At 40.8% G+C, this 23,407-nt stretch overlaps 3 protein-coding genes across 5 annotated transcripts; 1 reads left to right on the top strand and 2 right to left on the bottom strand.

Moving 5' to 3' along the window:
- Positions 1-1,266: 1,266 nt before the first annotated feature.
- Positions 1,267-4,273, bottom strand: tcte1 (t-complex-associated-testis-expressed 1). Its single transcript, XM_061092029.1, has 4 exons — positions 4,114-4,273; positions 3,449-4,017; positions 2,227-2,676; positions 1,267-1,473 (listed from the first exon to the last, which is right to left on the bottom strand). Exons 1-4 carry the CDS (start codon positions 4,271-4,273, stop codon positions 1,267-1,269), a joined length of 1,386 nt encoding a protein of 461 aa, XP_060948012.1.
- A 3,992-nt stretch (positions 4,274-8,265) lies between these two features.
- Positions 8,266-14,923, bottom strand: rnf8 (ring finger protein 8, E3 ubiquitin protein ligase). 2 transcript variants are annotated; one of them, XM_061091484.1, is made up of 9 exons: positions 14,724-14,923; positions 14,349-14,477; positions 12,565-13,013; positions 11,866-12,073; positions 11,663-11,725; positions 11,425-11,514; positions 11,253-11,336; positions 10,963-11,167; positions 8,266-9,131 (listed from the first exon to the last, which is right to left on the bottom strand). In XM_061091484.1, exons 1-9 carry the CDS (start codon positions 14,838-14,840, stop codon positions 8,977-8,979), a joined length of 1,500 nt encoding a protein of 499 aa, XP_060947467.1. In that variant the 5' UTR covers positions 14,841-14,923; the 3' UTR covers positions 8,266-8,976. The 2 variants fall into 2 exon arrangements, with proteins under 2 accessions (XP_060947467.1, XP_060947468.1); XM_061091485.1 differs by having other exon boundaries at positions 9,063-9,131; positions 10,956-11,167.
- Positions 14,924-17,708: 2,785 nt separating this feature from the next.
- Positions 17,709-22,960, top strand: aida (axin interactor, dorsalization associated). 2 transcript variants are annotated; one of them, XM_061091576.1, is made up of 11 exons: positions 17,709-17,817; positions 19,498-19,564; positions 19,655-19,708; positions 20,071-20,125; positions 20,210-20,273; positions 20,372-20,475; positions 20,619-20,627; positions 21,393-21,515; positions 21,645-21,767; positions 22,173-22,290; positions 22,402-22,960. In XM_061091576.1, exons 1-11 carry the CDS (start codon positions 17,711-17,713, stop codon positions 22,499-22,501), a joined length of 924 nt encoding a protein of 307 aa, XP_060947559.1. In that variant the 5' UTR covers positions 17,709-17,710; the 3' UTR covers positions 22,502-22,960. The 2 variants fall into 2 exon arrangements, with proteins under 2 accessions (XP_060947559.1, XP_060947560.1); XM_061091577.1 differs by lacking the exon at positions 20,619-20,627.
- Positions 22,961-23,407: the final 447 nt, after the last annotated feature.

Below are 23,407 nucleotides of genomic sequence, written 5' to 3'. Positions count from 1 at the left end.
TGGCAATGCATCCCTTTCAAAATGCTTCAGGCAGCCGATGTTGTGCAGCTTTAAATTGACCTGTTTGAATGATTTATTTTGTTTTTACACATTTTTTAAATGGAATATGATACAACTTTAATTCACAAGAAATGTTGGCAGAATTATTTGACTGATTTACAATAGTGTTCACAGCATTGACTGTAAATAAAGATGGACGACTCGTCTCCACTTGCTCTCACTATCCAGAAATGAAGCCAATATATGCTCCACTATCAATCATGACGTTTCTTCCTGCTATATAGCATCACATTACTAATTAAAACCAAACTTTACATAAACATAAACATTTGAACATTCGTGATAAGAACTAACTAAAACGACAGGAACCATCTTTCAGAAAAAATATTTGATGTGTCCATGTCCCATCCACTAACATAGTGGAGATTGGGTTTATGACCAAAACTGCAACCAGCCACCAGGGGGAGATTGAGGTCAATTGGCTTCACCTGTGCAGGGCTGTCATGTCGGCCATCTTTATTTACAGTCCAACTTTCACATAAACACATGCAGTACACATTTTGTGGGACGTTAGAATGATTGTTGATATTGATTACTGATATAAAGACTGTCAGTAATTGTAGATGGACATTTTGCTGAATTAGTTCACCATGAACCTACAGATTAGCTCTGTCTCTCATCTTATGATTCTATAGAACTAGTGATTTTTGTAAGGTTAGAAACTGGGACATCGATTACACTTACAATTTGTTTGTAGCTGCCTAGCAAGGGTGTTACATTATTAGCTAGTAGATATAGGTGGAAATAAAAACAACGCAAGTCTGTATGTATTCCAACACCACAATGATGCCTTGATGTTACATATGGACTGAATACCAAATCTGTGTATCAAAATGGAATAAAACTCAATAAAATGAGGATGCTCACTGAAATATGTGTCAGAAATTACTGTGAAGCTACATTTAGCAGTTCTACCAAACTAACAAAAATGACTGAAACCATAAAATGTATGTATTGTACATATATTTTGAGTTTGTTCCATGTCCCATTTGCTAACATGGAGGAGGTGGCCTATACTGCAGCCAGCCACCAGGGGGCGATCAGACATTTTGGCTTTTAGTTAGCCGACATCTCATCTGTCTTTATACACAGTCTATGTTTAACACAACAACAAAATTAATCAGCAGACCACACTAGAGGATTGAATCTACTGTACAATGTGGCTGAATAGTGATTTGAATGAATACACAGGCCAGGAAAGGAGGATTAAGACTGGTTTGTTCGAAGAGGATCCTCCAATTTGTACTTGGTTAGATTCAATCCAGCTCTATCCTTTTTTCCTAGACCCTGATTGGTCCAAACCACCTGGTTGATAGAGGACACGATCTGCTCGTCCACCTCGGACAGGCGGAGGTCACACTCCGTCACGCTGGTGTTGTGAGACATCGCCTCAGCCAGAGCTTTACCTCCATCCTGCACACACATGTGGAAAGAGAGAACAAACACACACATTAAGCACTGATACAGGACCATGTCGTTTCTAAAACGTCTGAGCACATCCCCCCGGAGCAACTTTTGCTTTCCTACATGTAGTAAATCTTATTTTCTGAGCTGATTGTTGAATCCATTGATTGTCATTTCTATTTTTGTGAAGCCTTGACCGAGGTCAAAGATATTGATGGTGCCGCATGTTGCATTTATGCGACGCAGGTGATTTTTGATCCTCCGCATCCTCCGAGTATTCCAGTCAGAGATACAGTATACCGACAAACCTCCAGAGTGAAGGGGAAAATTCACATCTACCTCTAACTCTCACAGGGAAACAACTTACTCAGCTTTCTATTATTCTATGTTTTCCCCACATCTCGATGAATAATTGAAAATCCTTGTGCTTTAAAGCTTTTGTGTCTTTGCAGGCACTGTGATTTGGGGGGTTTAAAGTCCTATTTATTGATAAGAATTCTTATAGTTAAGAAAATAATACAGAATATCTTTTTGTCCTAATTTTATCCATGTCCCGACCATTTTTGAAAAACAGCAAATTTTCATAGAAAACCTAATCTATTTTCCTAAACCACCACCATCTCATGTCTATAATCTTTGCCCCACCAGCATCTATGTTAAAAGAACAGCAATATTTTCTCGCATTTTGGAGCCCTGCTGTTTTTCAGTTGTGTCATGATCGTAGGAATACGAGACAAGACCAATTCATTACGGCTGCCTCACCTCGCCAAGGTTGTTGCAGGAGAGATTGATGCTCTTCAGCGTGTTATTCTGAGCTATCACTTTAGCCAGAGCGATGGCGGTGGGGCCCGACACCTCATTGGCTCCCAGGTGCAGGTGACGTAGGGTGTTGTTGTTCATCAAGGCCTCAGCTATGGCTTGACCTCCCTCGTCTCTCAGGCGGTTGAGACGCAGGTTAAGTGACACAAGAGTGGAATTCTTAGACAAGGCCTGAGCTATAGCTTTGCCCCCCGAGTCTGTGATGTCATTGTCACACATGCTCAGGACCTCCAGTTTACTCTTGGCGAGCAACTTGCCGACAGCTCCGGCGCCGAGGTCTCCGATCACGTTGTGAGAAAAGTCGAGCTCCCTCAGGGACGGGTGGCCCAAGAGTTGCTTCACCAGCATCTGGACCTTCGCGTCGTCAATGTTGCTTTGATGGAGCCGCAGAAGCTGCAGGAGGAAGAGCGGCATGAGGGTTAATATGATGCAGCACAAACAACTGAATCAGTGGGAGCACATCACAGATCTCAAAGAGCATTATCTGGTCTATTTCTTACAGTATGGTTCTGCCTCATGCATAAATTATATTTACCTACCAGCCTCACCAAATGTGCTGGACTAAGATGATTATAATGAAAATATGAAAAGAATATCAGACTGTGCTGACATTTTAATTTGATTATCAAAGCGGTATGAAAGTAGCTCAATTGTTTCTTGCTTCTAAAATGAGGTTGTCACTTTAGGCTCTGAGCAGCTGAAATGTGCATTTTCATTATTTTCTGACATTTAGAATTAACTAATTAACTTAAAATAATCAACAAAAGATGAATTACTCCTTAGTGGCAGCCCTAACATCAACTCTATGTATCTTGTGCACAGCTTCCTTCTCATGCACATGCACCAGCAGCAGACACATGCCATGTTGTCAGGCAGTAATAAATTCATGTGACAAAACTGTTGTGTCAGATAGTGACTTATTAAGGTTGCAGCCAGAGGCGCTGCCATCTTTTCTTGATGTAAAAGACCATAAAGTTGCGCCAAGAACTGATTTCCTATTTCCAACATTGGGGACATGTCTGTAAATAATGTTTTTTCACTGGCAAAGAAGGTCATTAAGGCTGAATTTCAACAAATATGAAAGCCTCGGATAATCAGGCTCCCGGCCTTGTAAAGATGCAGAGCTGTACGGGGCCACAGTATTTACACAGAAGGCAATATTTACCTTCAAAGTTTTACAGGACTTAAGGGCCTTGGAGAGGGACTGACAGTCTTTGTAGTTCATCTCAAACATCCTCCCTTCATAGTTCAGACCACATTGTTTGACTCTGTATACCAAATGGAGCTCTTCCAGGCAGGTCAGCTTTTCAAGCAAGATGCAGAAGTCGAAGTGGTTCATTTGATCATAATCATCGTCAGTTTCCATCCCCAAGACATTGTCATCCTCATCCTTCCCCTTCTTGGGCACCCTGATAGGTGTCAGCAGCTGGGAGATATCCAGCCTCTTGACGTAGTTCTCACAGAGCGGGACCATATCTAGGATTTTCTTTGTCTCTGTTACACCTGGAATAAATAACTCAATCATTCCCTCCAGGCGCCTCTCAAAGAACATTCGTTTCCAGCTGTCGCCATAACGTGAGACATCACAAAGATCCCACTGCTGCTTGCAGCACCGCTCCCAGTAGACGCCATCCTCGATCACATTGGCTGTCACGCTTAGGGGCAGGGAAGGAGGGAGCCTCTCCTGGATGAACTGTCTCTGGGTGTTTGAAAGTTGCTCATATACAGTAAGCCCTGTAACAAGTTTAAGATTTACAATCAGACTGTAGTTATTTAACCTACAAGTGTTTATAAGAGTGAATAAAGTTGCAGCTAAAAACAAAAGCATACCCTCAAAGTCTCTCACAAAGCTTTTCAGGCAGAGGTGTGATAGACTGGGAACCAGAGCCAGGGACCAGAGAGGATCTTCAGCTATGATCCTTCTCAGCCTCCTGTAGTCGTCAGGGCCTTTGGGGCCGGACCCCGGGGGCTCCTGAAGGGATTTGGACATTTCTGAGGTTCGTTGCAAGGATAACTTTAAAAAGAAGGCAGATTAAAATCATATACATCATCATCAACACTTCACAATCCGAACAGTTGTAGTAACACAAATCTTCTTCTTTAGCAAGGGAACCAAAGTCACACTAACTTCATCTATATAGCACCTTTAACAAATAGCCATTACAAAGGGAACAACTATAAACAAGACAACAAACATCAAAGACAACAAAATAATGTAAAGTCAATTTCAAATCAAAGACAGCTAACGATGCACCCGCCAATCAACCAAACAAAGGAGAAGAAGAAGTGATAGAATTAAAATTATTAAATGCCATTCGGTAAAAGTGGATTTTGAGGAATGATTTTAAAACTGTTTGCTGGCTGACCTGCGACTAGCGTTAAGTATGAGGTGAACACCTGGTTAATAAACACTATGAAGTTACTATAGCAACAAAATATATTCACACGTTTTATCTAATTTTACAAATTCACACAGAACTCAGTGTTCAGAGGTTAGTGTGTAAACTACCGTGGTAACTACCTGCAGCTGGTCAGTGAGCGTCCTGTCTCCATGGTAACGGAATGCTCACTGTTGTCACGTTGTCCCGTAACAAAATCCGTCAACTTCCGGGATAAAACCGGATGTGACATGCTGTAGTTAAGAATCTAGAGCTTTGTGTTTTACGAGACTGGATATTGAAATACTGCGTCGAGAAAGCTCTTATCAGAACTGAAATGATGTAGATATACTTCAACCAGATTAAATTGCGGGAATTTCTTTTTATTATTAGATTTCGGAAAAAAATTATAATCATAATTTTGTTGTTGTCGTTATTATTATTGTCGTTATTACTATTATAATTAAAGTGCAGACACTCAGTGAACAATAGAGATACATATTTTGTTCATATACACAGTGCTGAGTTAATAATAATAATAATAATAATAATATACATATGCTAGAATTATAATGATATACTACAGTGGAGAGACTCGTTTCTGACTCTAAACTTAACCTAAACTTAACCAAGTCCTCCTAATGTGTAGAAAGATTTAGGTCCCCACAACGTGATTGATACCTGAAATACACACACCCAGTCATGGGTTGCATTATTGCTGAGATATTAAATGGCAGCATGGTTAAAATAAGAGTCAAAATATATGGGAATAAAACAACACAGAATAAAACCGGGGAAAAAAAGAGACTAGTCAAGGGGAGTCTCCTTTTGTCTGGTCAAAAAGATAACTTAAAAAAATAAAATTTCAAACATGTTGTTTCACGCATCTGCTCTTAAAAATAAATAGAATTGTAATATTTTTCAGAGATGCTTCACCGTGTTTTTTGTTGGGCAGGATACAAAATATTGATTTCAGTTATTTAAAACCAGTCAGCGTCTCTCAAGGTATTATTTACTGATTTCTACCCTCGTACTCTGCAGCTTTCCAAATGCTTTGTTGTATGTCTCTTTTTTGATGGATTCACTCCAGCACACTCGTATCCAAAAGGCTTGTGGTCCATATCCGTGGACCATCTGCCAGCTTTGTAGAATCCAAATGTTCTTCACAGCATGATTGTTCTACACACTGCAGCAGCTCCTGCAACACACAAGTCACACAGACCTGAAAACACTCTGCACTCATATCAAGGTTCTTCTTAATATGTCCCACTGTTTTATTCATCTTGTCACTGTGAATAATTATTTGACAATTTAGTGGCTGTTCTCCTTTATTCCTGAGTGAGTAATAATAATTCCACAAATCAATATATCTGATATTTGCAAACTATGAACAAAATTCAATTAATTAATTTATCGTCACTAGAGTCCAGATAATCAGTGTTCAAGTAAAATAATATCTAGCCTTCTAAAAAAAACTCAGTTTGTGATATCTATGTCTGTTTCCTCATCTGAATAGTGGAAAAATTCTTAGCACTTCAACCTGCTCAAAGATGTTCAGTCTATTATCATCACAAAGAAAAGGATTGAGTCAGAGAGATGATGCAGCAGAACAAAAGGTATCCATGTAGAGAGAGAGAGGGGGAGTGTGTTTGAGGGAGAGGGAGATGGCTGATACTGACAACTGAGGTCAACCTGAGGTAGCTCCGGGAGTCGGACGGAGGAATGAGAGGCTCCTGCTGTGGCTCAGAGGCAGCCCATCACTGTCGTCCTCACGTAATTCACCCTGACAGACACACACTCCCCTTGTGTATCCCGGCTCTAATGGACTGCCGTGACATCGGCCAACCGCAGCACAGGAGGCAAACTCCCTCTGTGAGCTGCTGTGCACTCTGGGTAGAGGCTGCGTTGCATGATACACAGTGTTGGGTGTCACTGCATCAAACAAGAACTGTACAGGTTCAATAATCAGTTAATCAGGGTCTAATGCTTAGACATGAGTTTGCATGATTTCGCTGTTAACGTAATTTAGGATTGATGAAAAAAACAGTACAGACCAGTACATGTCCTATAGTCCCCAGGAATTTCTAAAACGGTATCTGAATTCCGAAGTTTCCAAGATCCCCAAATATCTGTTAAGCAACATTTTGACATCTTCAAATCTTTCCCTCATCGGTAAACATTTAATTATGTCATTATAATTAACTTGCCAGCATAGGAAACTCTTTTAATCACAGTGGATATTTTCTTTCTACAGGCAAGCATTTACATAAGAAGAATGAAGCTTTCATTAATGATGTCTAAAGAGCTTTACTTAATGCTGGTCATCTTAATGAGAGACAAAGTAGATCCATCACAAGAAAACTCATCCAAGCATAGCAGCCATCACACACAGACACATCGATTAAAACACTCACTAGTGATAGTCCCTCAGAGGAAAGTCCCAGTCGTAAGGTTCACAGACCAGGAAACGGGTCAGTTAAATCAAGTTTGGTTTTAAAGTAATCTTTTAAACTACAATGTCACTCAGTAGAGCACATTCCTCCAACAAGGCCCCACAGTCGTATGAAACCACATTCTCTAGATCTAGATCTGCACCAAAGTGCACACACTCATAAATATCACACACCTAAACGTGCTTTATTCTCTAAGAAATCAATGAAAATGTTGATTCTTCATTGGGTTGTGCCGCACCCCTCCACAAAAATTCCATGGAAATCAGTTGAGTAGTTATTGCGTAATCCTGCTGACAAACAAATGAACACAGACTAGAACATAACCTCCTTGTTGGCGGTACAACAGCAGACATGACCAGTCAGGAGAAGAAGAGCACAGGTCTCACTAATAACATGAAGCAGCAACATGGAATTCATCCATCAATCATTTTATTAACACCTGTTTTTCCTGTTCGTGTGCCCTCTATGAAAAAGTTATTTTCCTCTTTAACGGTTGCAGGATGTTTCATGTGGATGACAGATTTGGTATTGGAGTATTGAATGCACGCAGTGATTATTAATGGCAACGACACTGTCTGACTACAGCAAGATGACATATGCATTACCTTCTCCCTCGCTGAGAGAGCTGGTGCCATCGCAGCCATTTGCTCACACACCCATGGGGCTGTTGCATTAGTTGCTATGCAACGCAGCATGTGTGTGTCATTACCCAAAGATGCAAGGATTTGGCTAAATGAGTTATTTCTTGGCCTGAAAAAAAATCTATTTTTGAATATGACACCTACTCAAACAGTTGGCTGTTGAAATACAGATTAAAATGTGTAATATTGCGGAAAGTAACCTAGGATCTCTGCTGCATTCTACACAATTATGTAGCACATTCAAATAGAAAAATAAAAAAATGCACAGGTTTAAATTTCAGGTTTTGCTTACTGGTGAACATGAATTTGTCACAACATCATTCCATTGCTTTTCTATGCAAGTCAGGACGAGCGAGAGCTGAGAGAAGACCTATGGGACGATAAACTCTCCTCCTTCTCTGTTGCCCTGGAGCCTTTCAGCCTGTGGGTGCGACTGACAACTCCCAGGTGTACATGTCAACAAATGAAAAGCAGGGCATCACAATGGGGAGCATAAAACAACATTGAAAAGACAGTTGAAACATTTATTTTCCTCAAACGTGGAACTCAGCAGATTGTTCCTACTTTTCTTCCAAGTTTATCTATTGTTTGTTGAGATATTTCAAGGATCAACACAGGCATTTCCCTTCGTATAGCTGTACTGGTAGCATGGTAAAAAAAAAAACAGTACAGTCTTCCGCAGTAGGAAGATAGCACCGATAGTCACTCTTGAACAATCGTGAGTCAGTCTCAGCTGTCAATCATGAGGTTTCACCCTGTTTCCATCGCGGTGCTTTGGCTTTGCTTTTGAGGAGCGGTCATGTTGTCCATCTTCACATAGAGTCAATGCTTTCAAGCATCACAACTTCTGAAGGCAGGGATCATTTGACTTGAACACTTCTATAAGTTGGAAAGGAGACCTTTGAGAAAGTAAGGTTTCCTTGTTTTTCGGAACCCTAAACACAATGAGTCGGTGCTCGTACACAGTCGATGGGTGCATCTAAACACAGGATATGACTATGAAAATGCATAGGCAGAAACTTTATTCCTTTTGTTGAAAATATAGACAAAAAGACAACTGATAATTTCACCAAAAGAAAAAAAAAGAAACCTCAGGTTAGTCTGGTTATTGGACTCATTACAAGTCCAACTTTTGCGTAATACTTTAAATGTCCCGGGAACAGAAAGAAACCCGGTTCACATCAGAGCCCGGAGGAGAACCGGGCAAGTCCTCAAACTCATCTAAGTTTCCATATCGGAGTCATCACTGGACAGAGAACACTGGTCCTCCGAGCTGAGGCTGTCGTCGCTATAACTGCTGATGCTATCCTGGTCGCTTCCGCTGCTAAAGCTGCTGTCGTCGTCGTGGATCACCGTCACCGCGGCAGAGTCAGCGGCTGGAGAACGCAAGACAAAAAAAACTGTCAGTTTCTACTTTATCTTTGTAAATGTTTGAAAAAGCAGCAACTGCATTCTGAGAAGTCCATCTCTTGGGTTTAAAGAAGCAGCTAAAATTATTCTGGTTTTTCTTTTGTAATAAAATCAATACTGAGCCAGGAAATACCACATTTATTATTACTACACAATTATTCCACCTTCCTTGTCTTTTTTGGCTAAACATTTTACTGAGATGTAGAGGAAAATGTTTTTCTCTTTCCTTAAAATCTGTGTAGTTCCTTAAGCATTAGGTTACAAGGCAGAAGGAGAATGTCCTAAAACACAATAGAATTAGATAGAGTAATACATTTAAAAGGCTTCTGAAAAACTCTATGTGTGTTTGACCGTTCCCTGCAACTTATTAATTGCATTATAGTTTATCATACTGTGGTCTGTTTTTTCTGTTGGAGGCATTTTGTGGTCTAGAATGGTGCAATAGCAATAATACATTTTACTTGCTTACAATTGAATTACTTGTATATTTATTCTGATCAGTAAAACTCATTTTCATGGTTATAGTAATTCAGAGCTAGATCATTTTCTTCATCTGTTTATGAGAAACAAAAGATAAAAGCACAAATTGGCCTCGCTCTACTGCCACCTTGTGTTTGATTTACTCAACTTGCTCCACATGCTGGAGCTACACACCCTCCACCCTGTGCTCCTGCCATGACACCAACGAGCATTTCTCAAGATGGTGTGCTACACAAAGACAGGATGAAGGGACTGAATGGCTCTTTAAACACGTTGGAAAACCCATCCTTCATATATCGCTTCACAGAGTCTGAGCAGCTTCACCACGTCAGCTGAGGGGGGGAGCACTTCGATGGAGGACATTAGTCACTGAACTCATCCACACACACACACACACGTCAGAGCTCTGCAGTGAGTAGACCCGATGAATGTGGCACTGCACACCACATCAGTAAAGTATGATGGTGTCAGGTCAGGTATTAACGCTGTGAGTGTGAGTAATGAGTGTGATCCTGAATGAGGAGTCACGTACTGTCGTCTAATGTATTATGTATTATGTAGCGATACGGTTTAAGGAGATATTCATGGAGTTCATGACAATGGACAAATATGTGCAGGAAAACTGATGGGAAACAACATCATCTCTGCTGGTATGATGCGAGAAAATGATGTGTGCAAAATGAACTGCCGATCATGAAAACTAACAAATCACCACCATATATCAACACATGGCATATTTAGTAAGTAAAATAATTTTTAACTTTATTTGATATTGTTTACAAGAGATTTAAAACGAGGTAAATATTTTGAAATACAAATTTAGTCTCAACGTAATTACATGAAGAGACAATAAAAGATATATGTGAACTACAGCCTATCCCAAAACGCAACTTAAGAAGGACTTGAAAAGCAAGTCAGAGCTCCAATGTGTAGGAATATTTCAGTCTTCATTGTGAGTCCCATAAAGTATGTTTCCTAATGCAATACCTCTAAATACTGATATATTATTAAACTTTTCTCTGTTGCATGATCAAACCATCAGACACTTTGCTGTCTCTGTTTATCTCTGAATCCCCAAGTCATCTGGCAACTCTTCACTGCGCTAAATTTATGACATCAAGGTTAGCAGCTTGCTTCTCTTATTCTAAAACTTTAGACAGGTTTGTTTGTTACATATTCCTCTAGAAACTGGGAAATAAACCTTCAAAATGCAATAAACTGGCTTTTTAATTTGTTTTGAATGTTTGCTGCTCTTTAAGAAAGTGAATAAAATGCTTAGTTTGCGACTGAACTGGTCAGTGATAACGCACCTCTCACCTTTCCTCTCTGTGATGAGCGCCTGGCGTCTCGCCCTCATGTCCAGGCTCAGGTTTTCCACCATGCCGTCCACGCAGTTGTCCAGCGCCAGGCAGCGGGTCTGAGACTGGATGGCCCGTCGGCACATGGGACACTCATCTTTCTTCTGGCGCCACTGCTTGATGCAGTGACAGCAGAAGCTGTGAGCACAATTCAGGATGACTGCCTGTAGAGGGCAAGAACACAAAATAAAAAACTACATCTAAAACCAATCAAACAAAAACACTTTTTATTCAGTCAATCCATCCGACCTCTATGAAGAGCTCGGAGCAGATGATGCACTGAAGCTCGTTCTCCAGAACCTCTGTCACTTGTGTGACTTTTTCTTTCTCTTCCTGCGGAAATAAAAACATGAATGAATAAAGCTCTGCTGATGCCAGAACCATTAAGTAAAAGACCAATCTCAAATGGATACCGTCGTACCTTTGTCACCTCCAGCTCTTTGTTTTTGGCCGAAATAATCTCCTCGAAGCCTTGCCGAGAGTGGGCAAGTTCATCTATTACTTTCTTTTGCTATAAGGATGAGGAAAACAGGAAAACTTAAAAATGTAAAAACTCAATTTTTGCAGACAATCTAAATTTTAAACTATAAATGCTGTGTCTGTTTGCTTGAATTTGTGTATAGAACAATAAATGAAACGGCCATTTTCATACTACAAACCTCATGCAAGGCGTCTTCCAGCTGTTTTTTCAAATGCTCGTCTTGTTGTTGCGTTTTCGCGGCCTAAACACAAAAAAAGAGTTGCACCTTCATGACATCAAAAAACCACACTGTACTGATTCAACGACAGAAAGGCACCACGTTCAGCTCATTACACTGGAAGCAGTGGTTGTTGATGTGATCCATTGGAAAACCCCTCTCACCTCTAGCTGCCTCTTTGTTTCGCTGAAGGTTTTCTCCAACGTCTCCATCCGATGTGTTTTGGCTCCGGGCGTCTCCAGCTGACCCTGCAGCTCACGGACCTGCTCCCCCCCGAGAGGGACGGCCTGCTGTGGTCGTCCCTCCGGAGACGGTGACCGGCTCTGGTCCCCGTCCCCCTGGCTCCTATGCAGCCGCAAATTCTGGTTGTACCTGCAACAACAAATGTTTAAAGAATAAAAAAAAGTTGACCCCTGCCAAACGCTTCACATCCTGTGTCCATCGCACAACACCGAACCACACCCACCATTGACGCATCATGGTCCACACCATCAAGTGCAGACAACACAACGAAAATTGTGTGTAAATTGAATTGAAGATGTAACACAAAGTCAATAGGTGGCCCTACAACTATCATTACATACAGACTGATGTGAAAACCAAAGGTAAAAACACTCACACATTCAGATTGTATACATCTCTCATCAAAGACATCTAAGGACTTAAGGATCACTGAAGCCATTTGGCCACGCCCATTTAAAATGACTCCAGAATAAGTACTTTTCTCCACTTTTGAATTTTCCGCAAACTTTGGTGAGTTTTCAAGCATCAAAAAGGAATTTCATTTGCCTGAAGAATATCTATCAGGCCTTCGCTTGTCTTGGACCAATGACACGAGACAAGAGGCTCGGAGTGCGGCTTACATCTGCGGGTTGTCCAGGTCACAGAGGTCAGGGCAGCAATTGGGGGGCTGCTCCACTTCCTGGTCTTTTCCGACGGGCCCAGTGTTCTCTGGTTCGCTGGGACGGAGCTTCGGCTGCTGTTCCACCGGAGACAAAGGGCATGGCATGGCAAAAGACTTGTCGGAAGAGGAGAGGCGGTAGAGTTTCGGCTTTGAGGTCGACGGCTCGACTTCTTCCACAGGCAACTTCCTCTTGGGCTTCTTGGACACGTGGGCTGCTTTGGCGCCCTCTCTTTGTCCCTTTGCCAGGCAAGGTCTAATGTCTTTGAGCGGCCGCTGCACCAGGATGTAGTCGAACTCCACCTTGGTTCCGCTCACCGGGACCCCGAGTCGAATGGAGTCTCCCAGACGGAGCTGGTGGGCTTTTTCGGCGTGGATGCGGTTTCCATTCACCCAAACACCGTTGAGACTCTGAGACAGAAAAACACACTGTTTAAATATTCACATTCATAAACATTGGACATCATGATACCAAATTATTTTCTTTGGACTGTTATCCAAAATGTAAAGATTGAGATTTAGGTGCAGCACATATTTGTAAGGTGCAAGTTCCATTAATAAATTTGTGACTTCTGAGTAGGGTTGCAAAGGGGTGACAAGTTTCCTGAGCCATAAAAACATCATTCAAAACTCTATTTTAAAGATGTATGGAATGCAGCACACACTGCACGTTGAGTTTCAACCCTCCACTGTGCATTCTTCCATCACATGCACAGATAACTCCCAGCATCCTTCACACTACAGCACTATTGAGGCCGGCTGTAGTGTGCAGAACTAGTCAGGTAAGTTTAAATTATATTACTGGGGAAAGAATATTAGCATGCTGTTTGAGGATTGTTCATCTGTTCATCTAGCCTATTTCCATTCATTTATCCATCAATTGTAAAATATGTTTACAGACGATTCCAATTGTTTGGCTAACTATTTATATATCTGTGGCATTGCATTAGTGTTTTTTTACAAACTTTTTTCTCATCTTATTCTACAGAACAATGCCATGTGCACTATCTCATGTGTGGAGACATTTCACCCCATCCAATGTAGAAGGAAAGGCTGTGTACATTTGCAAATACTGTGCAAAGACCTATGTTAAGAATGACACAACGATGCAGAAGCAAAGTCAAGTGCCCAAAGTTTCCTCAGGGCTCAAATCAGCCAAAAAAGACAAAATGTTTATATTTATGTCTGTATATGACAAGGTAAATACAGTTAGTATAAATTACCCACAACATTTCCAGTGTATTCCCGTTAATTCCCGTATATTCCCGTTAATTCCCTTATATTCCCGTATATTCCCGTTAATTCCCATGAAAAGTTTCCAACTTTGAATATTCCCGGAATTTTGCAACCGTACTTCTGAGCAGAACTTTGTTTCTGTGTTATCAGGCAGAACAATCATGTCGGTAGCTGTAGAGCTTTGTTGGTCTGTATTACTCGCAATTGTGTTTTCCTTATTGTGTTGTGTTTTTGTTATTCACAATCGTGATTTACATTTCAGGGCCACAGTATTTATTGCATGTTTCCAAACGAGTGAACTCCTTCGAAGGACAACGATGATGAGTTGATGATAAATCCAGAGTAAACTATTCAACAAGTGCTTAAGCCTTTTCTTTTTGCTGATGTGTTGATTTTCTTTCTCAAACATGACAGCACAACCTGCTGCTCCAACAAAACAAGACACTTGACGGCCTCCCACTGAACTTCCGGTCTCTTATAAAGCCACGACGTATCGATTAACCGACTAACCTTCTTGTCGGTGACTGTCCACTGTCCGTCCTCCCTCTGTGTGAAGGTGCAGTGCAGCCTGGAGATCATGAGGGGACAGCTGGGGGACAGCAGCTGATAGGTGACGTCCACACCCCGTCCAATGGACACCTGCAGGAGTCCAACAGGGACACACACATGACACACATGAGACAGACAACAACAGGTAGCCAGCTCGGAAGCCAAGCTAGTTCTGCAGCTCAGCGTGAAGCTAAAGAAAGCGAAACACAACACAACGATAACAACTTGTTGGGTGAATGTGTGTGTCTGTGTGTGTGGACGTGTCTGCAGGGAACTGGTGTAATGGTGACGTGTAGAGTGAATTTAGCTCGTTAGCTAGCATTAGCATAACAGCACCTCGGTGTCTTCGAGCAGCCGGAGCCAGTCCGAGTTCCTCCCGACTCGCATCAGGCACGAAACCTCTGGACCTCGCGGGCACCCGTCGTCCTCCGCCACAGACGAGCCCTCCTCCATCTTATCTCATCGCGTCCGGCGGCTCCTCGATCACCTCCGCCCGGGGTCGGCTCTCTGGGACATGGCTAACGGAGCTCAACGGGTCCGAGGAGGAGGAGGAGGAGGAAGAGGACCGGACATCCTGCACCTGCCTTTTCAAAACAAAAGTCAGTGTTTGATAGATAGATATAGTCCAGGCAAAGTAACCCATTTTGGAGCCAAAAATAGAAGTAATTGTAAAAGAATTTTTTTCAGCATAGATTATTTCAATGAGGTGTCCAGAACAACATACTAAAAGTCCTAAGAAATCCTAGTTGAGGAAATATGTTTAATTCTCATCAATGTGTGCATATAAGGCCCGGCAACAATACACCCCAAAAGGGCTATTTTTTTAGTTTACTCCTATCAAAATGAAACTTTACAGAATGAAAGTTACCATGAAACGTAACATTTTTTGTATTACAAGTTTCTTTGAAAATTAATTTTAATATGCAAGTGAGCTATACACTCATCGAATATGCCCAAAATACACCCAGCTCATGTGCTTGTCAAATTCATTTCAAAAGAAACTTGTAATACAAAAAAAGTTACTTTTCATAAATACTTTTACTATGTAAAGTTTTATTGTGGTAGGAGTAAAGGAAAAAATTAAGCCTATTTGGGTGTATTTGGGACATAGTCGATTAGTGTATAGCTCATTTGCATATTCAAATTCATTTTCAAAGAAACGTGTAATACAAAAAATGTTACGTTTCATGGTAACTTTCATTGTGTAAAGTTTCATTTTGATTGGAGTAAACGAAAAAAATAGCCCTTTTGGGGTGTATTGTTGCCGGGCCTTATTGGCACACATTGATGAGAATTAAACATATTTCCTCAACTAGGATTTCTTAGGACTTTTAGTATGTTGTTCTGGACACCTCATAGAAATGATCTATGCTGAAAAAAATTCTTTTACAATTAGTCGGTCGGAAAAAGCTACTTTGCCTGGACTAATAGATTACTTTATTCATCCCCGAAGGGAAATTAAGTCGTCATAGCAGCCGGTATATTTGAATACAATAAAATACAATACAATAGAATAAAATAAAAAATATTGAGGTAGAAAGAATAAAAAACAGAACAACAAGATAAAATAGGTAGATAAGGTGCAGTGGCAAGATGATGGTAATAGTACTGATGATATGATGGTAATGTTATTGTTAGACAGTATATAAAAATAGTACAGTATATATAGTATATAATATAACATAATATATATTTATATATGAGAGTAATTATACCAATATAATAGCAGTATATAGTAATAATGGCAGCAACAGTATATATAATAATAATAGTAATATAATAATAATAATGTACATGTACACATGTATAAATATGTGTATATAGACTTATATATACAAAGAATATACAGCGAGTATGATATAATATATGATATATAGTAGAGGTATAAATATAAGTATTTGACTATACAATAGATAATATAATATACTATGAGTGTAAGAATATGTAGATAGAGTGTGCAAAAGACAATATTATTGTATAAAATGATATATAATATCAATATGGTTTATATTAACACATATCACATATGATGTGAAGTAAGCGTATATGGAGCGGAGTGTTGTACAGGGTACACAGTGCAAGGAGATTTATTTAGTGCAGTTCTGTGAATGTGGCTCTGACAGAGGTAGATGAGTTTGTGGCACAATCCAAAGATATGTGATAATCACTATCCCACGAATAAGCTGCGTTATGCAAATATCTGGTTTTGTTACAGTAACGACAGCCAAGAATAGAAAAATTCAAGATTCAAAACCTTCATTGTCATCATACATCATAGGCTTCTCTCTCCGGGATATATCCATACAGAAGTGTACACAAACATATGTATAGAGAGATTGTGTGTAAACATCAGCATCAGCATCACTATATATATATACAAATATATGTATACCATATACCAAGATACCATTTAGAATTTCTCTTTTTCTTTTTAACCAGTCTGGGACTGCAGAGGAAAATTAGTCTGTAAGACACTAACTTTGGTAAGTTTATCTAAACTCTTGTGTTGATAATAATTCATTTCCCTTTAAAATAAGAAATAAAACTAGTGCAAAACAAGGGTTTTCATACAGACCCAGATAATTACAATAAATACAAATATAAAGGTAAGAGCTCAAGAATTATAAATTCAAATAAAACCAGGTATTTGTTACTACTTTATAAAAAAACAAGTTAATTATTTCATCTCACTGCTCCCATGTTTCTTTTGTTCTTCTACTCCCACATGTTTACAGACATCTTTAAACTGTATCGTTATATGATTACATATTTTGTGGGCAAAGAGAACAAATTGTACAAATAATATCTATAAATAAATATATATAAAAAGAATATAAAATATATATATATATATATAATAACAAAAAGCCAATTCATTTGCCTGAAAAAAATAAAAATAATAATCCTTCCAATTTCAATAGGGTCTCACTGTCTGTCAGTGCCTGTCAGTGCTCGGTCCCTGAATATTTAATGTAAATGGAATGAGCTGTACAAAGTTTAAATAAATAAAATAATTTGCGTTTAAATTGAATACCACTGAAACGTTTGTACTAAAGACAAACTGCTTGGATTCCACCGGGCGACCCCGGGTCCCATATCGTGCGCACCCCCGAGCTCCAGGCGGGACTTCCTCTGTGTCCGGGTGGATCCATATATACAGTCTATGGGTGGATCCGACAGAAAGGGCGTGTGTGTGTGTGTCTGTGTGCGTGTGCGTGTGCGTGTGAGAGTCTCCGGAGCTGCAGCAGCAGATAAACCCGGCGGAAGAGCCTCCTCCTCGGCTATGCTGCCCTGAGAACTCCCTCCCTCCCCCCCATGCCAACATGTCCGATGTCAACAAGACGGTGCAGAAGTGGCTCTGCAGCTTCAAGAAGGCCACGGACTTTGACTCATGGGGACAGCTGGTGGAGGCGATAGATGAGTATCACATGTACGTGGAGCTCAACATGTGTGTGTGTGTGTGTGTGTGTGTGTGTGTGTGTGTGTCATGGCTCCTCATCCACGATCTGTGATGTGTGTGTCCGGGGGGGTCTCTCCTAACCCCCCGTGCACGGTGGGTCATGATGTGTCTGCAGCTCAGGAACGAGCCAGTGTTCCCATAAGATATCTATGAGTGTTCCCACCACAGTGTCGAGAACCAGTCCGCCACACCCTCTCATTGTTGGGTCTCATCTGCGTGGGGGGGGGGGGGGAGTATTTCCAGCTTCCACGCAGAATCTCTCCATCTCCATCTCCACTCTCACGTTATTTCAAGCTGTAATCTGCACTGTCTGCTTATTAGTGATTGAGTTGGAATTGCACTAATACCCCCCCCCCCCCAAAAGATCTACATGCTCATGTTGTATCTCCTTGACCACCAGGGGGCGCAGAGGTTGCATGCTCACCTACACGCAGTACAGAGGCTGGACATGAAGGATCACAGGCTGCTGAGAAATAGTCAGCCACGCCCTCTTATTGTCGTGGGTGTAGTGATTAATGTTTTCCTGCCTGTAAACAAAATCTCTCTTATCTTCTTATTGACAGTTATTTAAAATAACTAGGAGGCTAAGATCAAAAAAAGAAAAAGAAACTCAATTCTTCTTGTTCTTTGTTCGGTGGCAACCAACATCAAGGAGCATTACCCCCATCTGCTGTATCTCCTATGTCCCTGTTAGAAGTGGACAACCAACGCCAAGGTGCCCTGGATGATGGATCTCCACTTTAACATCTTCTTCTTCTTTGTTCCCTTAATTGGTAGACGGCAATCAACACCATGGTGCATTACCGCATAGACATATATAAGGCTAGATGTCTCGGCCAATGGAATCGAACGTCACCACACGGCGGCCATCTTGCTGCAGGCGGCTCGCTCACCCATAACATTGTGTTGTAGTGGTGCGTACTTTTTAAATAACCATAACTTGTTCAAATTTTCAACCGATTTTTCAACTGTTTGGTTTGTTATAAACGTCAGAGATGTAGTTATGACACTGCATAAATTATTAAATTGTTTAGAAAATTTTATGGATGAGCGAGCCGCCTGCAGCAAGATGGCCGCCATGTGGTGACGTTCGACTCTGTTGGCCGGCAACGCGGCCGAGACATCTAGTGCCGCCCCTTGTTGTTCTTCTTTGACCATTTTTACGGCAGCGTGCATCCAAAGCCTTTCATAACTGTCCCTACTGTGTTCTGCTTCCCACTGTTGGACACTCTTCTTCTTTGTCCAGTTAATTGGCTGCTGACAACCATGGTCAAGTTGCTTTACCGCGATCCACTGTGTCGGTGCACCATTCCTGGAGGTAGTTCACTACCAGGTTGATGGGTGGTATCTTCTCTGTTCGGTTTATTGGTGGGTGGCAACCAATCAACACTCGCCCATAAAACGAGCCAGTGTTCCCCCAGAGTGTTGAGAACTAGTCATCCACACCCTCTCATTGCTGTGGGTGGGTTTCATTAATGTAGAGGAATTTTTTCCTGCATTCACACGAAATCTCTCGGTCTTCTTAAGCTCCTTGTGGCGCACCAGGGGCACAGAGATGCAGGCATCACATTCAGTGGTTCAACATCAGAAGCATCCTTCAGAGGTTCATTGTATAGAATGTTCTCACTGTGTTCTTATTGGTGGATCTAGTCTGGCGAGGCAGCTGCAGAAAGAGGTCCAGTCGACAGGTCCTTCCGACTTCACCGAGGATCAGAAGGTAATCATTACATCTCCTTAACCTGCGGACGGGTGAGTCTGGTGATTTGCATAAACTCCACTTCCTTATCTTTTTTCTCCCTTTTTCCAGAAAACGTTAGGAAAGATTTCAACATGCTTGGAAATGAGAAGTGCCAGTTTGCAGGTTTGTGTCGTTCTTTATGACCAATGAGCATATAGATAAATAGGAATATGTTAGTCAACCGGATATTACATCAGCCTGGCTACAGAATAAAAGAAAAAAAGGTCAAACAAGATAGAAAATAGTAAAATTCAATGAAGTGAAACAAAAGCTTGAATGAAAATACACAGATTTAGAAATACTGAGCTCGGAACTCCACACTCCATCAACACAACAACCTTTGTACAACATTTGTATTCATTGTTTTAAACTTGATTACATTGAGTAAATCATAATCTGATTTAAACATCTGAAAATCATCATTGCAGAAATAAAAGTTATTGATTGATGATTGAATTTAAACTGTTGCTTCCTCTGTCCTGCAGTGCACACAGTCCAAAGATGACTTCACGTTAGAAGACCTGAAGAAACTGGAGACCAGTAGGTGTTTGTCTTGTCAGCTAATGCTCCTAACATCCCTGTGGACGGCTTCTCTTACATGCGTCTTTCTCAATTTGTCAACAGTCATTAAAAATCTACTGACGTACAACAAAGAATTTCCCTTTGATGTCCAGCCGGTGCCCTTAAAGTAAATATCCATCACACAACGAGTCTCAAGCTGGAACCTGTAGGATCTCCTGTTCTGCATTGATTTTTAAAACTTTTCATTCACTGTTCATTTGTCAGGAAAATCCTGGCTCCAGGTGAAGAGGAGAACCTGGAGCTGGAGGAGGAGGAGGATGCTGCGGCAGGAGCAGGGTCGACGGAGGCGTTCCCCCCCCGAGCCCCTGGTACTGTCTGTGCACCAGATGTTTGTCTGGCTGTGTGATCTTGTCTGGTTTGTGCGGGCTGTTTGACCGTGTGTCTTTGTGTTCTCTCTGTCGGTGCTGTGCATGGCTTCATGGCTCATTCCTGCCTGCCGCTTCATTTGCAGCTTCGCAAGGTACGGCTCAGATCAACCGACGGTATCTGACTTCTCTTCTGCACGACAGACTGACTACAAAGCTTGCATATACACTTTTAAATTAGATACTTGCTGTTTTGATTGTATGGTTCACGGTTTGTCTGTTTACATCCTATTTATAGACTTTAATTTCTTTGTTCACCAACTGAGAGCTGATAACCTTACCAGATAAACACCTTATCTCACAATGTTTAGGAGAATGGAAAAAAGATTTCCTGGACCTTCCCCTTTTTCCAGATCCACGTTCAAAAGTTATTTTGAAGAATCAGGCTATGGTGGCCAATAGGGTCAAAATTCATAGGCGAGCACAGTGAAAGATACCACAGCTCAGATCAGAGATGCTCTCATCAATATTTTTAAATTGCTGATGGTGACAAATACACAGAGAATTATCAGCAACTCATATTTACAAAGCATTTGAGCTACTTTCAGCCTTTTGCTTGGTTTACAGACTGAAATTGTCCGTGCCGGTCGTGCTCAGCTCCAGCAGCCGTCTGTTTTCAGAGTGAACATCCTGTTCAGCATTTAACAGCAAAGTTAGCGACTATAACGCAAACGCCAGTGGAACAGACGCTAATCAGGAAGTGTATTGATATTCAGGCTCTTTATAACTCATTCATTTTTAAATACTTGATCGGTAACTTAACACTAAAGCCTGTGGTCAAATGATTAAAAGCACACAGGTGATGTCACCACGTATTGCTATGGTAACGGCTAATGCCCATAACCCTTTGTCCTTCACAGGTACCTTGTTGCCACGGTTACCTTCAGAACCGGGGATGTCGCTTCTAACAATAACGATTGAGAAAATCGGCCTGAAGGACGCCGGGCAGTGCATCGATCCGTACATGATCATTAGTGTTAAAGGTATCGATCCCACATCCATGTAACACACGTTTGAGTCACATGATGGCTGGGTTTCTAAAAATCCACAGAACAAACATCTAAAGTAACTATAAAATGCAAATAGATTAGCCTCAATTTCTGTCCCTGCAGATTCAAATGGTTTAGACCTGAACCCAGTGCAGGACACACCCGTGGCCACCAGGAAGGAAGACACCTACATTCATTTCGGTGTGGACGTAGAGATCCAGAGACACGTGGAGAAATTAGCAAAAGGTAAAACTCCAACTTCCCCAGAGATTTCAAAAGTCTCACGTTCACTGTCGCTAGTTTAAAGAGTTAGTTTAGTTTGTGCTCAAATGGGGGACACTCCAAAAATAAAGTTTAAAGAGACCAAATAGTGAAGCTGTAGTGAATGGACACTTTGAGATAGTGGCGTGCTTATACAACGCACTGAGGGAGGGGAAGGGGCCCCAACTATAGCAGCATGAAAACACAGGGTTAAATTATGAATAACATCTCTAAATTCCTTTCATCATTTAATGCCATGACGATTGTCTCAAGGTTCTAATCCTCAAGACTGAGTTTAAGAGTAATAAATGAGTCTTATGGCTGTTCTAACTTTTTATTCTCTGGTTATCTTCATGTAGTTTAATCATTGTCTATAACTGTTTTTCCCAGGAGCTGCTATCTTCTTTGAATTCAAGCACTACAAACCCAAAAAGCGATTTACCAGCACAAAGTGTTTTGGCTTCATGGAACTGGACGAGATCAAACCGGGACCCATCGTAATTGAATTGTGGGTCAACTGCTGCATTCACCTTTTGTTCTAAATGAAAAATATTCCAGGTCTGTTGTGTGTTGTGTGTTTTCCACCACGAAGCACAAACTGTACCTTCTTCAATTTCAGGTACAAGAAACCCACCGACTTCAAGAGGAAGAAACTGCAGCTTCTGACAAAGAAACCACTTTATCTCCATCTTCTCCAGACGTTACACAAGGACAGCTGAGACGCCGTGCGGCCTCCGACTCTGCAACTTTAATCGCCATTCATACCTCATCACGTCCAGCAATACTAAATCCAGGCCGCTGTCACTTCTTTCCCACCTCGGAGTATTTCGAAGAAAGCAAAGGGAACTGAGCCAAACATTCGTCACATCAGGTCGAGACTGACACATTAGTTATTCATTTTTATATTTTTTTTTTTACACAGCAGTGGTATGTTTTAACAATAAGACCACCTCATGTCTAGTCTTCCTTCGCTCTGATTTTTTGGGAAATGAGACAACGGAAAAACCACTGCAGGTGCTTAGTTTGATACTGAACAGACTCGTTGGACATTGAACCTCGGACTGACGTCAAATTCAGCAAAACATTAAAAGCAACAATTTTTTCACTCAAATCAAAACCTATTGGGGAAGCAGAGACAGAGTTTGAGTCATTTGCTGAATAAATAATACGGAATGACAGAGGTTGTTTGTTTGTTTGAGTGTGAGAAGATTATAATCAAATAATTAATTGGTGAATGAAAAAGATTTAAAACTAGTTCATTAAATCAGCACTTAAATTGTGCATTTAAAAAATGTAGGTGTATTAACAATTAATTATGATTAATCTTATTTACTCTAAATGAAAGCATTAAAAATGTAACTAACATTTTTAAATGACATTTTGTTCTTATTTAACAAATCTTTCTATAAATTATGCATCTCACGTTTTTTTTGCTCTAAAATAACATTTGAGGTTTTCTTTAATATTAAACCCCTTAACTGATTTATTGACTTATTGAAAAATTATTACTGGTAAATATGATGGTAAACTAGTTAGTAAAAGTGTGGAGCGGGGCTCCTGGACACCTGATAAATGAATGTACAATTTGATATCAGATTTTATTTTTCTAACGTCATAATGAACTG

The sequence above is a fragment of the Limanda limanda genome, chromosome 18, assembly GCF_963576545.1.
Source record: "Limanda limanda chromosome 18, fLimLim1.1, whole genome shotgun sequence".
Lineage (NCBI taxonomy): Eukaryota > Metazoa > Chordata > Actinopteri > Pleuronectiformes > Pleuronectidae > Limanda > Limanda limanda.
This window is presented reverse-complemented; position numbering and strand designations above follow the sequence as displayed.